The 15963-nt window shown below is 42.5% G+C and overlaps 1 protein-coding gene across 2 annotated transcripts; it reads right to left on the bottom strand.

Moving 5' to 3' along the window:
• Window positions 1-2276: 2276 nt before the first annotated feature.
• Window positions 2277-15649, bottom strand: maf1b (MAF1 homolog, negative regulator of RNA polymerase III b). 2 transcript variants are annotated; one of them, XM_020494853.2, is made up of 8 exons: window positions 15483-15649; window positions 13811-13899; window positions 5834-5962; window positions 5419-5581; window positions 4147-4268; window positions 3921-4040; window positions 3384-3479; window positions 2277-3221 (listed from the first exon to the last, which is right to left on the bottom strand). In XM_020494853.2, exons 2-8 carry the CDS (start codon window positions 13891-13893, stop codon window positions 3197-3199), a joined length of 738 nt encoding a protein of 245 aa, XP_020350442.1. In that variant the 5' UTR covers window positions 13894-13899; window positions 15483-15649; the 3' UTR covers window positions 2277-3196. The 2 variants fall into 2 exon arrangements, with proteins under 2 accessions (XP_020350442.1, XP_020350441.1); XM_020494852.2 differs by having other exon boundaries at window positions 15118-15638.
• Window positions 15650-15963: the final 314 nt, after the last annotated feature.

Raw genomic sequence — 15963 nt, 5'->3', positions numbered from 1 at the left:
GCTGGACAATTAAGCATAGGTAGTTATCTAACCTTTGCTAATGAGGAAGGAGAAGCAACTTGGAGCCTTTTTTTTCACTGTGCTGATGTGTAGAGCTATTTGTGCCCAGAGGTGAGAGTACCTAGCACCTCTGAACAGAGTGCTGGCTGTAATTTGTAAAGGAAGCTCAAACCAATTCTACAGCGAAAATGTCAGCAATCAGACATCCACCAGTGGGTGATCCCTAAACCACACAGCACTGAACAAATGACAGGCGATCCACATTCAGTCTGTGGTCCTTTAGAGCAGGGTTTCCACTAACCCTGTCCTTGCACCCCTCAGACATTTCACATTTGAGTTAATGATAAACTGGCACACCTGATTAATTGATCAATTAGTCAAAGACTTGATGATTAGTTGACTAATTGAGTTAGGTGTGCCAGTTTAGGGTTAAAACTCAAAATGTGAAATGTTTGGGGGGTACCCTGCCTTAGAAGCTGCATTGGCTTCACTCAGGTCACACAGGGGGAAATGAGCAGCAACTTGGAGACTTCTTTCACTGTGTTGATGTATAGTGAGCTACTTGCGCCTTTAGAGCTTGCATTGGCTTCACTAAGTTCACACAGGGAGGAAGGAGCAGAAAACTTGAGCCTTCCATCCTTGTGATAATGTGTAGTGAGCTACTTGTGCCCTTAGCGCAGGGGTGTCAAACGCATTACATGGGGGGGATCTAGTCAACACTCGACAACTCTAGTTCTTGGGGCCTGATTGGTGTCACTTTTGCCCTAGCTAACACACCTGACTTCAATAATCAACTAATCATGATCTTCAGTATAGAATGCAATTAGTCTAAATCAGCTGTGTTTGCTAGGGATGGGGGGGAAAAGTGTAACACCAATCAGGCCCACGAGGACTGGAATTGCCAAAACTTTTTGGTTAACCTTTCAATTAAGCCATAGACAACAAGGTGTGGGGAGTTCCTTACTAATTAGTGACCTTCATTTGTCAATCAAGGGCAGCGCAAAAACCCGACGACACTCAGCCCTCAGTGGAATGACTTTGACACCTGTGCCTTAACAGCTGCATTGGCTTCAATCAGGTCACAGAGGGAGGAAGGAGAACACCCTTGCTTACGTGTGCAGGGAGGAAAGAGGTATTAGCCCGCTACCGTGCAGGTTTCTGTTTGCTGCTTCATCCCCACTGTATGAGGGATCCTGAGCCCCTCTATTTATCATCCAGCTGTCTGAAGTCAACCTCTACTTGCCTGGTTTGGTGTCCCCTTCTCCCAGTCCTGTTTCTGGCCCTGGTCCTACCTGCTTTTGCTCCAGTCTTCAAGATCCAAGTCTCCAAGGTTAAAGTGACATTTACCAATTTAAGAACATTTAAAAGGTCAATCAGTGGTGCTAAGTATTTCTTGTGCCATTCCAATAATTTTATGAAAGTTTACCATTATGAAGCCTTTTGTTCTCTGCCTCTTTCCTGATTGAAACAAAATGGCTTGAGCATTGCTGGGCCTACCCCAAGAGAAAGTGTGGAGGTGGATCGGCATGTGATTTTTGCCATAAAGAGCTCACTAAACCCATAGAGAATGATAGAGGACTCTGGTGCCCAAAAGCCTGTTTTCGCATGGGCACTGCCATTGAGGACTTTCACCATCTTTTAAATAGTCAACTGGGTGGGATTTTCCATGGGTTAAGGAAGGATTATATAATTCCATTCAGCTCATCAGGAATCAGCTGGCAGTAAATCTCAAACCTTGGCTTTATACCTGTTCAAATACTCCATATGGCAATATATACCTTTTCAGCTTGTTTACCAAAGAAATTGACTACTTCAAAATGGAGAAGGCCTCAATAGCACTGCTCGTGTGCGGACGCTATAATTGGGGGGGATAAGAGTGCTCTTTCTCGGAGTAAACCAGACCTAAATACTGAATCACCTGGAACATCAGACTGATGAACACCGTCTACAAAGATCTCGTCTCCACCTGCTATACTGTTTTAAGACTGAAGTCAGCTATTTATGACTTATTTTAATAGTAGTTTCCACATTCATTAAGTGGTTATAATGTAACCAATGTCTTGTAGGTCAATGTGCTGTCGTAATAGGTGCAAGTGTTTGATGCCACACCTTGTCTCTTTAATGCAAAGGTCAGGCTCCACTCAATGTCCATAGGAACAATTTTAGTTGTGTAAAGACATTCTCTTATCTTGTACTGCTGTATCATAAGTCATTACTGTTCAAACTATTTTAATTAGTAATTATGTTGCCTGTGTCCACTCCTCTCTGCCAAAACATTTTGGTTCAAACAACTTTATTCAGTTTAATCAAAACAGGTCATAGATAAAAGGGTATTTTAACCTAAAAATACTGTAGAACATGATCAATTACTGGAAATATCACTGACTTTGCTGCCCGCATTCAGTAGCTCTTCAAACCAAAGCCTTTCAAGTTTAACAGAGCATAAAATAAATGGATGCGTTTGATTGCAGCAGTGGAATATGGGTACAGGTTTTACGACATGATTGAGGTAATCTAAGGGAAACATTATGCAGAGGGAATATGGTTACTGATAGACGTGAGTCTTATGAAAGTGATATGTTGTATTGCTCTTTGGCAGTGCCATCTCAAGTTCACATCCACAGAAGGTTGTGTGCAGTAGATAATCATTTTTTTTTTACAAATAAAATTAGATTCGATTATTTTTTGCAGTAGATTCAACATAACATATTAAGAGGTTCCATTACAAATGCTGCATGTTTCAAAACACAGTGCTATGAAAGTTCAGTTCTCACAGTAACGTCACTGTCGAACATAAAAGCCACACCTCGGAGGAAGCAGTCAAATGGAAATCAGCTGGATAGACAATCGGATTGGATCTTCAATAAAAGAAAATGTGCTTGTCAGGGTTAGCTGTCCATGGTCTCTCTTGACCATAAACCAGGCATAGGTTCAATACTTAAGTCAGGGACCATGATGGAGGATAAAAATCACAGTAAAAGGGAGACAAGAAACCATGGGCATTTCAAAAATGTCCTTCACGGTATGGTTTGGATCCACCTGATGTGAAACATGCACTTGTCGGGGATATCCTTCCTCTAAATGTGCAAATGGCTCTCTGGGTCAGGGGAAAAAAGAGGGGGAAAAACAGATGAAAACAAAACAAAACGGGGAGGATGTATCGGCCTACATGGGCTTGTCTTCCATCGGGAGAGCGTTAGACACAGAGAGCTTTGGGGAACCTGAAGACAAGGAGAGAACAAGGTAGTGTCAATCATGTCTCCATCTAGACAAAACACACATGCAACCCCATGCACTGATGAAACTATATATGTAAGACAGAGGCCCATTTGTGCACTAGAGTATAATCCGGTAGTAACATTACTATAGTAAAACGATCCCACCTGTCCTCGGTGAATCCCTCTATCTCCTCCTCATCATCATTCAGCTCCATGTCCAACTCATTGTCAAGACAACCGCGGCCGTACCCACTCAGGACACTTTGGAAATAAAGCAGAAATATCATGACTCCTTATTCAATCATAGCGGTACAATGGTTCTCTCTAGTTGACAAATTGCTTTTGGAGTTGATCTGTTCAGTCCCCTTCCCTAGCCTTTCGTCCTCCTGGTAATGGATTACGCTCCCATACCACATGAGACCAGACGGGCTTTAGCTGCCTCGGCACATCAAGCCCAATCAACTCCTGCTGCTGTATAGTGAAAGCCACCCACCCCCCCAGAAACAGTAGAATATGCTAGTTTGGTGTGAGCAATTCATACCAGCAACGCGAGACAGATTTTCTGATTTATAACAAAGATGAGGTACCATAGAAACTCATCCACAGGCCACCAACTATTTCATACTGGCTGTAAGAACTAACAAATTCTTGTTCTGTCAAAGATCGCATGGAGACAGAGTGAGGTCTGCTGTGGCTGCTCACCTGACGGAGCGACAGGTGAAAAATACAATCCTCTTCAGCCTCTTGTTGTAGAAGAAGTAGTTGAAGGACCAGAGGCTGCCTTCCTCCCCAAAGGGGTCTGAGTCCAGGTCAGGGTTGTAGCTGAGGACAAAGAGGGGACATATACATTTACTTCATATACAGGCAGCAAACAAGAATCAGAAAACATACTGTACATGTACCTTCACACACACACACACACACACACCTGTATATGTCACATTCCTGCAGGCTAATTTCCTGGTCGATGAAGTTCCACAGCTCTGGCCCCAGGGTGTTGAACTCCACTCCAACTGATGAGTACAGGCTGCCGTTGACTGCATTCGTCACCTGGATGGAGGCAGGGTACACAATCGTTACAACTTCTCATTCTACTTACAGATGAATAGACCTCTTAAGGCCTTTGCTGTATGTCGGATTCAGACTTCTGTGATTATCACGTCACTGTGCGATGTTACCAAATTAAAATCTTGATATCAACCTGGCCAGATTGTACGACTTTCTTCAGGTCTGCAATTGGCTTGCGAGGCTACGTCAGCAGACACAGGCTGTCAACTGCAGCGGTGTATTTCCCCCTGGGCATGTGCCAACACCAGCAGCGAAAGCCTCAGTCTATGCTTATGCGCGAGTGAAGTGAGTTTGGAAAAACAAAGAATACATCTTAGAAAAAGTTCACATACAAAACTTTATTTGTCCGAACTCAATCAAAATCGGCTTCCCCAAAATAACATGGTCGCTGTGGTAGAACGTTTTATTTTGACTGGAGATTTTGTGCATTCCTCAAAATCCCATCAGGTAGCCTAAACAAGATGATTATTAGGGAAATCATTATTCTTGCACAGCATGCAAAAGTTTCAATCAAACTATTATACAAATTTGACTATTCACAATAATCGTATTATTGTGTGCATACTCTGTGCCGGCCATGTTCCTATTGGTCAGTCACCGGGATCGGCTCGTAACACTAGCCACACGACAAAGGCAAAACAAATCTGACACCGAGAACTTTGCCAGAGCCTACGGCTAAAATCGTACAGTCTGCAAAGGCCTTCACAGCAGCGGTGTCAAACTCAATTCCCGAAGGGCCTCCGTTGTACTTGTTTGATCAATTAAGATGATTTATTAGTTAGGTTATAATTAAAAGGTTATTGATAAGTCACTTGGTTGTCGAGGTCTTAATTAGACAAACTGAAAGGTGATAAAAAGGAACCAGCAGACACACGGCCCTCCCAGGAATTGAGCTTGACACCTCTATCTTACAGCCTGTGATATTCCATAAGGCCCTTGTAGAAAATTCACCATCTCCCCCTTATGTGTATGGCTTTGTAACAATGTGCTCCCGGGACTTGCATGGGATGATTCAGAGCATCTGTATGTGAGCAATTCTGAAATTAGGCTTGAATGGCTGTTTTAATTGAGCTGGTTTAAAGTCATCCCAATGTGTTAAAATCATGAGAGGAACGGAGGTAGCGCTACTGACCCAGTTGAGGCTGGGCTCCCGGCTGAACTCGTGGCCCCGAGCTGCACTGAAATCGTAGTCGGGCCTGAATGACTCGTTGAGCGTGGTGATGAGGTAGAACAATGTCTTCCTGCAACACTTGTCACTCAGAGGGTTCTCACCATCCTCACTGCTCTTCCCTAGTCTGCGCAAAACAATGGAGATGAGTAGAGAGTGGAGTTATTTGGTTGGGAAGTTAAAAAAAGATTCTCCATTCACGTGCCACAACTGATGCGATACAACACCAGTATCTACAGAGTAGTATTCATTAGTGCACACTGTAGGAAAACATTTCACAATGGAAAACAAAAACAGGTAGTCCCTCCCCATTGGTATCGGTTTCATTCCTAGTGATCAGACCTGTGTTATGAAAACATTGTGTGGCTGTGGTCCTTACTGGGGTGGGCTCGTGGCGCTGGACTGGGGGGGCGAGAGGGCCTCTAGGACATGTGGTTCCCCTTCCTGGCAGAACTGCTTAAACATGTGCTTGTCATCACCAGCCATCTTGCAGGAGTAGCTCTCGATCCTAAAGAGAGAGACAAAACCCAGAGTTAAACGGTTGGCATTGTATTAAAAGTGGAATTCCATTCATTTACTGACTGCGGAGGACATGGGTATGGTCTCAAACTAATCATGTCCCTAATTCAATAATGCAAACCGTACAGTATCTCATCTACTGGCCCTCCCACATTGTATGTTCCTTTGTGTTTATTGCTTTGAACAAGTCTCGGTTGTCTGTTTCATTGAGTTCCATGTGGATGGAATGGCACTAGGTTGAGGGAGTCGTGCAGAGTCTGGTCATGTTTATTTCCCCCCCAACCTTAGCTATGCAAGAGAAGAGGTTGTGCAACTCAAACTCTGGCTCAGACACACTGTGGCCCAGTCTAATTATAGGAAGGGGCAAAGGTCAGGGTGGGTGTCACATGACTGGCTAGTTTCCATTAACAGACAAATGGGACTCACCACCTGGATTGAGTAGGTCTTATGTAGCAAAATGTGAAATGGTGTTTACATTTTTTACATTGGATCAAAAGTAGAGACTGAGCTACAAAATGGTATGTCATATACTGCATTTGAGGAAAGTAATTCTGCCTTGAAAGTTGATCAACTTGTAAACTCACTTTTGAGAAAATGGCCTTTGAATGTTTTGGTATCTAGTGAAGAGCTCTTTGTCTACACCCATTCCGCATCGATCACACCCTCTAAAGCTTTAGCCCCACCCATCTCGTTTCGCTCTAGGAGCGCACACCTGACGCTGTGGCCGATGATTTGTTCACCTCTGGATAACATAGTCTAACCAGCTCTATTAGCAACAATTTCATTACACTTTTTTGCAGACATTTACTGACACCGGCCATATTCAATGGGTGTTGTACACACGTCACGTAAGCTAGTTAAACAACAACGAACAAAGTGCCAACAATGCCTAACATTAGGCTCGAACTAGAAAAGCAAACCGCTCTGGGAAACGAATAATAACCTCCGCTAAAGGAGCCAGCCAGCTAAAGTTAGCTAGCTAACAGCACACTTTAGCTTAACCCTTGTGTAAGGGTAAAAAAAATGACCCGCCACTATATTTAACAGCAGAGAAAATCCCCCAAATAATATTTTTTCAACTTGAAATATGACTTTTCCTAGCATGACCCCAACATTAGAAAAAGTGAAACATCACCTTTGTTCATATTTCCATGAAAGCTGTACACCACTGGGGTACAAAGATTGTCTTAGAGTCATTTTGACCCGCCAATTATAAAATAATTTACACACCACAAACACAGAAATATAGATTGTTTTACTGATTGAACTCAGACAAAATAAATCACTTTATTGTGCAGCATCTCCCCTCCACGAAAAAACACAACTCAAGTTCAGACAAAATAAAAACAAAATTAACATTTATTGAAAGCATTGTTTACTAATGGGAATGCAGTCAGAGGCTATAAAAAGGTTATCTTTGCTGTAGTCATAAGTGCACGTTTCAGTGCCCAACAGGTCGCAGATCAGATTTTTTTCAGGATACCCAGGAGGAACAAGAGAACGATGATTTAGAAGAGAAGGAGGTATCTGAAGAATATGGGAAAGAATACAACCCAGAGCACAATGCATCATCTTCAGATGAGGAAGAAATCCCCCAAGCTGAAAGGGACATTTTTGCTGTTCTTTGACAAAAATTATAACTTGGTCCTTGTCACCATGACAACTAGGGTTGGATGGCAGCACAAAATGTCGTAAGGATGACCCCAGGGCCCACAAGACATGCAGTTTCCCATGCCCAGGACATCGGCTCAACATTCTAGAAGTTCATCACACCAGCCATCGAAAAAAATCTTTCTGGAGATCACAAATTTGAAGAGTTTCCGTAAATATGGAGACAACTGGAAAAGGATGGATGAGATTGACCTGCGTGCCTACATAGGGCTGCTAATCTTAGCAGTTGTGTATAGCTCCCGAGGCAAAGGGCTACATGTAGTCTCTGAGATGCTGCGAGTGGAAGGACGATTTTCCGAATGCTACGATTTGATAGCAGTGAGTCAAGACGTGCAAGATGTGAGAGAAACTGGCAGCCGTAAGAGAGGTCTGGGAGAAGTGGGTGGAGCGTCTGCCATACCTCTACAACCCTGGGCCTGAAGTAAGTGGATGAGCAACTGGTTCCATTCAGAGGTACATTTTTATTTTCATATCTGAAATGTGATTTTCACTGTTAATTGAATTATGTATTGCTGTAAAATCATTGAATTGTGATTGTTTTCTGTGACATTGATACTAATTGCTGATAGTAATCTCTTTTGTCCAAAGGTTGCTGTCCTTTACAGAAGTATATGCCCAGCAAGCCAGCAAAGTATGGCATCAAGATATGGGTGGCCTGTGATGCACAATCTAGTTACGATTGGAAGATGCAAGTTCACACAGGGAAGCCGACCAGTGGAGGCCCGGAGAAGAACCAGGGGTGCGGGTTGTGCTTGATGTGACAGATGGACTGAGGGGGCACAATGTCACGTGTGACAATTTCTTCACTTCTTATGAAGTCAGCCAGCAGCTCCTGAAGAGGAAGATCACCATGGTTGGCACAGTTAGAAAGAACAAGCCTGAGCTCCACCCTGCACTCAACAAGGGGGAGAGAGGCCTTCCCAAAGTTTGCCTTCACCCCCATCACCACTCTAGTTTTTTACCTCCCAAAGAGGAACAAGAATGTGGTCCTCCTGAGCACACTGAACAAAACGGCTGAGATAAGTGATCGTGAGGATAGGAAGCCAGCCATCATTCTGGACTACAACTACAACCACAACAAAGGAGGGAGGCCTGGACAAGGTGATTGGAACTTACAGCTGCAGGAGGATGACTGCCTGCTGGCCCCTGGTCATTTTCCATAACATCATTGATGTGTCCTCATACAATGCCTTCATGATATGGAACAAGATCAACCCTATCTGGATGCCTGATAAGCGTAAAAAGAGGGTGTTCCTGGAGCAGCTGGGAAAGGCACTTGTAACCCCACACATTCAAAGAAGGGAGCGCCTCCCCCGCACAGCAGCCTCTGCAGAGCTTGTGAAAGCTGTTTAGGGGGCTGAATCTTGTTCTGATCCACCTGAGGCTGCAGCGGGCAAGAGATGCCAATTCTGCCCCCCAAAGAAGGACTGTAAAACAAATACTCTGTGCTGCACATGTGAGAAATACATCTGCAAAGTCCATGCACACACACTTGCATACTGTCCTACATGTGCTAATTACACTTGATTTATTTTCTTCCCATTTATTTTGTATCCATCTAATTTGTTTATACACCTTGTGGGTGGGGGCAATGGTAAAAAAAAAAAATGGGAGAAGACTAGAATTTTGTAGTTTAATTCCTCATTGCTCAGTATAAGAATATCACTATGTTGCCAAAAAGGTTCAAGACTAATAGTTTCCCTTCAATAAAATGCGTTCAAAACTACTTTCTGCATATTTCTGCTACACAAGTGCTCTCTCTCGCAAAAATATCTGTTCACACCTATGTAGTACCTTTAACAATAATAAACCTCTACTTCAAATCAAATCTCATTTGTCACATACACATGGTTAGCAGATGTTAATGCGAGTGTAGCGAAATGCTTGTGCTTCTAGTTCCGACAATGCAGTAATAACCAGAGTAATCTACAATAACAATTCCAAAACTACTACCTTATACACACAAGTGTAAAGGGATAAAGAATATGTACATATAGATATGAATGAGTAATGGTACAGAACGGCATAGGCAAGATGCAGTAGATAGTATCGAGGACAGTACATACATATGAGATGAGTAATGTAGGGTATATAAACAGTGGCATAGTTTAAAGTGGCTAGTGATACATGTATTACATAAAGATGCAGTAGATGATAGAGTACAGTATATACATATGAGATGAGTAATGTAGGGTATGTAAACATTATATTAAGTAGCATTGTTTAAAGTGGCTAGTGATATATTTTTACATCAATTTCCATCCATTTTCATTATTAAAGTGGCTGGAGTTGAGTCAGTGTGTTGGCAGCAGCCACTCAATGTTAGTGGTGGCTGTTTAACAGTCTGATGGCCTTGAGATAGAAGCTGTTTTCCAGTCTCTCGGTCCCTGATTTGATGCACCTGTACTGAACTCGCCTTCTGGATGATAGCGGGGTGAACAGGCAGTGGCTCGGGTGGTTGTTGTCCTTGATCTTTATGGCCTTCCTGTGACATCGGGTGGTGTAGGTGTCCTGGAGGGCAGGTAGTTTGCCCCCGGTGATGCGTTGTGCAGACCTCACTACCCTCTGGAGAGCCTTACGGTTGTGGGCGGAGCAGTTGCCGTACCAGGCGGTGATACAGCCCGACAGGAAGCTCTCGATTGTGCTTCTGTAGAAGCTTGAGTGCTTTTGGTAACAAGCCGAATTTCTTCAGCCTCCTGAGGTTGAAGAGGCGCTGCTTTGCCCGCCAGGCACTTCAATCTTTAAAATACCTTTTCTCTCTCCAATTTCATGTTATCCAATTGATAGTTATAGTCTTGTCCCATCGCTGCAACTCCCGTACAGACTCGGCAGAGGTCAAGAGCCGTGCGTCCTCCGAAACACGACCCAGACAAGCCGCACTGCTTCTTGACACAATTCCCGCTTAACCCAGAAGCTAGCCGCACCATGTCAGAAGAAACACCGTACACCTGGCAACCGTGTCAGTGTGCTAGCACCTGGCCCACCACAGGAGTCGCTAGAGCGCAATGGGACAAGGAAATCACGGCCTGCCAAACCCTCTCCTAACCCGGACGATGCTGGGCCAATTGTGCGCCGCCTCATGGGTCTCCCAGTCACTGTCAGCTGTGACACAGCCTGGGATCGAATCCGGGTCTGTAGTGATGCCTCAAGCACTGCCTAGACAGCTGTACCACTTGATTTTAACAAACAATTTGTCCCCCCCCAAAAATGCAGATTTCAAAATCCCAATGTGGCCCTCGAGCCAAAAAGTTTGCCCACCCATGCTATATAGGATAGTTGCTTGTGTGTGTAGGCCTATTTGTAACAGACTTTCTGGTTAAATAAAACATTTTATCCAGAAACAGTCATTCCATGGAAAACTATGATAGAATGTGAACCTCAAACATGTGACTGCATGCTCCGTTTTGTATCATTATGGGTCCAGTTGAATATTTCTGAGTAATTGCAGACTTTGGCTTTTAATTGGGGTGGAAAGAAGTCAGCCTCAGAGTCAAATTGTGCCAGCTTGGCCTCTGCTGCCATCATGGGCCATACTAATCCAGTAAGCAGCAGGCTAAACACCATCAGTGTCCAGCTGTGAGTGTGTGTATGCTCCATACCACTCTCCATTACAGTATAAAAATAGCCACAAAGGCCTGTTAGAGGACACCCTGTCCTGGGTCACACTGCCCCCATGGGTCAGAACCATGAAAGGAGTCACCACCACCTGCACCGTTCCGACTGGTTCCACAACCTACAGTCCTTTGTAAAATCCCTGCTGCTGCAGTTGAGTTCATCTACCCCCATTGCGTAACACAACACTCATCCACCATCCTAAGGGATCAATACTTTTTGTGAGAGATTACACCTCCTTAGCAAAATAGTCTGTATTACCAGTAATCACTTGATGGGGATTAGGGCTCAATTCCTAAACCCTAATATTGCCTCATCTGGTCCTGCTCAGGTACCTTTTAGGTAGCCTACACCACATCTTTAGCACAGAGACACACCTCTGTGGGAGTTCAGTTGACCATATTATTCTGACAGTTTGTTGCTTACCTCTATGTTTACATATGCAGTGTCCTTAGCTTTGACTTTACCCTTCATAGGCTGTATGGTGTTGTTGACGCTCCCAGAGAGCCTCAAAGTGTTAATCTTGCCTTTTTAAAATACAGCCTATTAACCCAATAAGAAATACACCCCCGAAGAGAGGCACAGAATGCATGCACCATCTACAGAGGAGGTAGGGTGAGAGGTGTGTTATGGTCCATGAACAGCTGATCCTGTAGTAGTAGCAGCCTACAGTTCCATCTGTCACCATGCACTTGCGGTTCACACACAGGCCTACTAAAGGACAGCACATTTAGTAACTGTTTGGACACCTACTCACTGAAGAGTTTTTATTTGTACTATTTTCTACATTGTAGAATATATTAGTAAAGACAAACTATGAAATAACACATGGAATTATGTAGTAACCAAGTGTTAAAATATATATTTTTTTATATCCGTCAAAGTAGCTACCCTTCGCCTTGATGACAGCTTTGCACATTCTTGGCATTATCTCAACCCGCTTCAATCAAATGTATTTATAAAGCCCTTTTTACATCAGCCGATGTCACAAAGTGCTACACAGAAACAACAGGGTTGCCTAAAGCCCAAACAGAAAGCAATGCAGAAGCACGGTGGCTAGGAAAAACTCCTTAGATAAGGCAGGAACCTAGGAAGAAACATAAAAAGGAACCAGTCTCAGAGGTGTCCAGTCCTCTTCTGGCTGTGCCAGGTGGAGATTATAACACTACATGGCCAAGATATTCACACCTTCATAGATGACCCACAGGGTCAAATAATAATAATCACAGTGGTTGTAGAGGGTGCAACAGGTCGCTTTCATAGCATCACCTGGAATACTTTTCCAACAGTATTGAAGGAGTTCCCAAATACATTGAGTATTTGTTGGCTGCTTTTCCTTCACTCTGCGGTACAACTCATCCCGAACCATCTCAATTGGGTTGAGGTCGGGTGATTGTGGAGGCCAAGTCATCTGAAGCAGCACTCCATCACTCTCCTTATTGGTCAAATAGCCCTTACACAGCCTGGAGGTTTATTGGGCCATTATCCTGTTGAAAAACAAATGATAGTGGGACAAAGGGCAAACCAGATGGGATCGCGTATTGCTGCAGAATGCTGTGGTAGCCATGCTGATTAAGTGTGCCTTGAATTCTAAATAAATCACAGACCGTGTCATCAGACCAAAGGACAGATTTTCACCAGTCTAATGTCCATTGCCCGTGTTTCTTGGCCCATCAAGTCTCTTTTTCTTATTGGTGTCCTTTAATGGTGGTTTCTTTGCAGCAATTTGACCACGAAGGCCTGATTCACACAGTTGATGTTGAGATGTGTCTGTTACTTGAACTCTGAAGCATTTATTTGGGCTGCAATTTCTGAGGCTGGTAACTAATGAACTTATCCTTCGAAGCAGTGGTGACTCTGGGTCATCCTTTCCTGTGGCGGTCATGAGAACCAGTTTCATCACAGCGCTTGATGGTTTTTGTGACTGCACTTGAAGAAATTTTAAAAGTAATTTACATTTTCCATATTTATTGACCTGCATGTCTTAAAGTAATGATGGACTGTTATTTATCTTTGCTTATTTGAACTGTTCTTGCCATAATATGGACTTGGTCATTTACCAAATAGGGCTATCTTCTGTATACCAACCTCTTATCTTGCCACAACTGATTGTCTCAAATGCATTTAGGAAAGAAATTCCACAAATTAACTTAAGGCACACCTGTTAATTGAAATGCATTCCCGGTGACTACCTTATGAAGCTGAGAGAATGGCAAGTGTGCAAAGCTGTCATCAAGGCAAAGGGTGGCCACTTTGAAGAATCTCAAATATAACATATATTTTGATTTGTTTAACACTTTTTTGGTTACTACATGATTCCATGTGTGTTATTTCATAGTTTTGATGTCTTCACTATTATTCTACAATGTAGAAAATAGTAAAAAAGAAACAAAAACCCTTGAATGAGTAGGTGCGTCCAAACTTTTGAATGGTACTGTATGTGTTCGTCATGCAACAGTAAAGCAGGCGTTACAAAACACTTTGTCATAAGTGATTAGATATGAGGTAATTTTATTGACTGATGATGCTGGTCTAGTGCTGTTATGGTAATTACCTTCCAAGGATGCGAGACTCTCCCGTTTCAACACAGAGTTGAGAGCTCAGAGCTTCAAAACTGCTGTTTTCTAACAGTTTCATTGTTGCCTGTGAGAGGAAAGGGAAATGTTAAAATAGACACTCCATCAACCTTTTAAGAATACTTTTTCACGGCTTCCTTAGTGGGAAAACGGGGTGTATGAAATAAATGTTATCCCTATGGTGTGGTTATTAATCTACTTGACAGGGGCAGGTTGAGCAAACTAGCCCAGTGGAGTAGGTTTTCAGCAATATGTGAATGCAACCTGGTCTCAGAGCATTTTGTATTATTCTGTAAGTAAATCTGAGATACGAAAAGTCAAATTTAGTAAGGTATGTATTAGTTTGCAGTGGTGTAAAGTACTTAAGTAAAAATACTACTGAAGTAGTTTTTTTAAATATCTTTACTATTCATATTTTTTTTTCGTTTTAATTTACTTCACTACATTCCTGAAGAAAATATACTTTTTACTCCATACATTTTCCCTGACACCCAAAAGTACTTATAATATTTTGAATGCTTAGCAGGACAGGAAAATGGTCTAATTCACACACTTAAAAGAGAAAATCCCTGGTCATCCCTACTGCATCTGATATGGCAGACTTATTAAACACAAATGCAAAGTCTGAGTGTTGGAGTGTGCCCCTGGCTATCCATAAATTTAAAAAATAGTTTTGAAATTATTTGTACTTTTACTTTTGATACGCAAGTATATTTAAGACCCGACCTTAGTTTTTTCACTCAAGTAGGATTTTACTGGGTGACTTTCACTTTAGTCATTTTCTATTAAGGTATCTTTACTTTTACTCAAGTATGACAATTGGGTACTTTTTCCACCACTCAGTTTGTGGAACCCATCACCCATTTCATATGATATGAATTACAATTCGTATTATGTTACGAATTTGCAAAATATGTTACGCACTTTGCAAAACATATATGTTACGAATTCTAGCTAGGTGGTTATATCTTGGCTAAAATTATAAAGTAGCTAAAAAGGTAGTATGTTGCTAAAGTTGTCTATGATGAGATTGGAATTTACAGCCTTTGGGTTGCTAGACGTTCGCATTATGTCAACCCATCCTCCCTGATCAAACACCCTACTTAATTAAGTATCCTCCATCTCTCATGTAACTATACCAAACTTAACATACATACATTATAACATACATACATTATAACATACATCGGTCTTGCTGACCCATCCCCCACTAAACCTCTGCTTGCTAGGTAGTTGGCTACAGTAGCTAGCTAATCTACACATTTCACATAAACGTTGTTCTTACCAAAGATAACGTCGACGCTCTTTGTGAAACGGAAATGTCTTTACCAATTTCACTTATGTTGCTCTTAGCGGGCGAGGACGAGCAACAGATTTGTTGTTGTTATGCAAGTTAGCTAGCAAGCACTGACTGTGTCAGAGCAGTTAGTTCCTAAACTTCAGCAATTAAAAAGATATTCGTACGAGATTGATTTATCGGTAAAGCTTTTATCGAAAAACTTCTTATGCCGATTAAATTAGACATCAAATCCAAAGAACCCCTGAATCCGTCTGACTTGGATTGCAGCGGCATCCCTTTTGACAGATTTACGTTGACCGAGATAAACTGTAGCTAGCAAGCTAACGTTAGCGTCTGTCAGATCAAGTCACCTTTTCGAATCGACTTGATCCCTTGCACTGCTTCTGATTACATCGCAAAGTCCCTGTGTAATTTTTGATGAGCAATACTGATCATTTGAAGACAAACCACACAACAGTGTCGATGAAAACGTAATCAATCCACTGTATTTAACCCCCGCCCACTGTAAACCATGAAATACAGTTTCATTGTCAAAGACCACACCTACTTATTTTGAGTGTCGCTTTGTAGTGCTCTGAATGGCTGACTGACATGTCCTTATAAACCACTGATGGTTATGATTGGTCAAAATGGTGTGTCGTTTAATAATTCTAGATTGACAGGCGACGTACGGCCCTGTTGGAAGTCAAAGGCATCAATTCTTCCGACAACAAAAGCTGAGTGGCGACCCTTAACAATGCCTAAAACGAGTTGATTCATAGTCGATTTCTGTGCAGCATTTGTCTGTTCTAACAAGGCAGGAATGACAACAGGGGAAAAATATTTTTACAG

Source organism: Oncorhynchus kisutch, linkage group LG11 (genome assembly GCF_002021735.2).
Source record: "Oncorhynchus kisutch isolate 150728-3 linkage group LG11, Okis_V2, whole genome shotgun sequence".
In the NCBI taxonomy this organism is placed as follows: Eukaryota; Metazoa; Chordata; class Actinopteri; order Salmoniformes; family Salmonidae; genus Oncorhynchus; species Oncorhynchus kisutch.
This window is presented reverse-complemented; position numbering and strand designations above follow the sequence as displayed.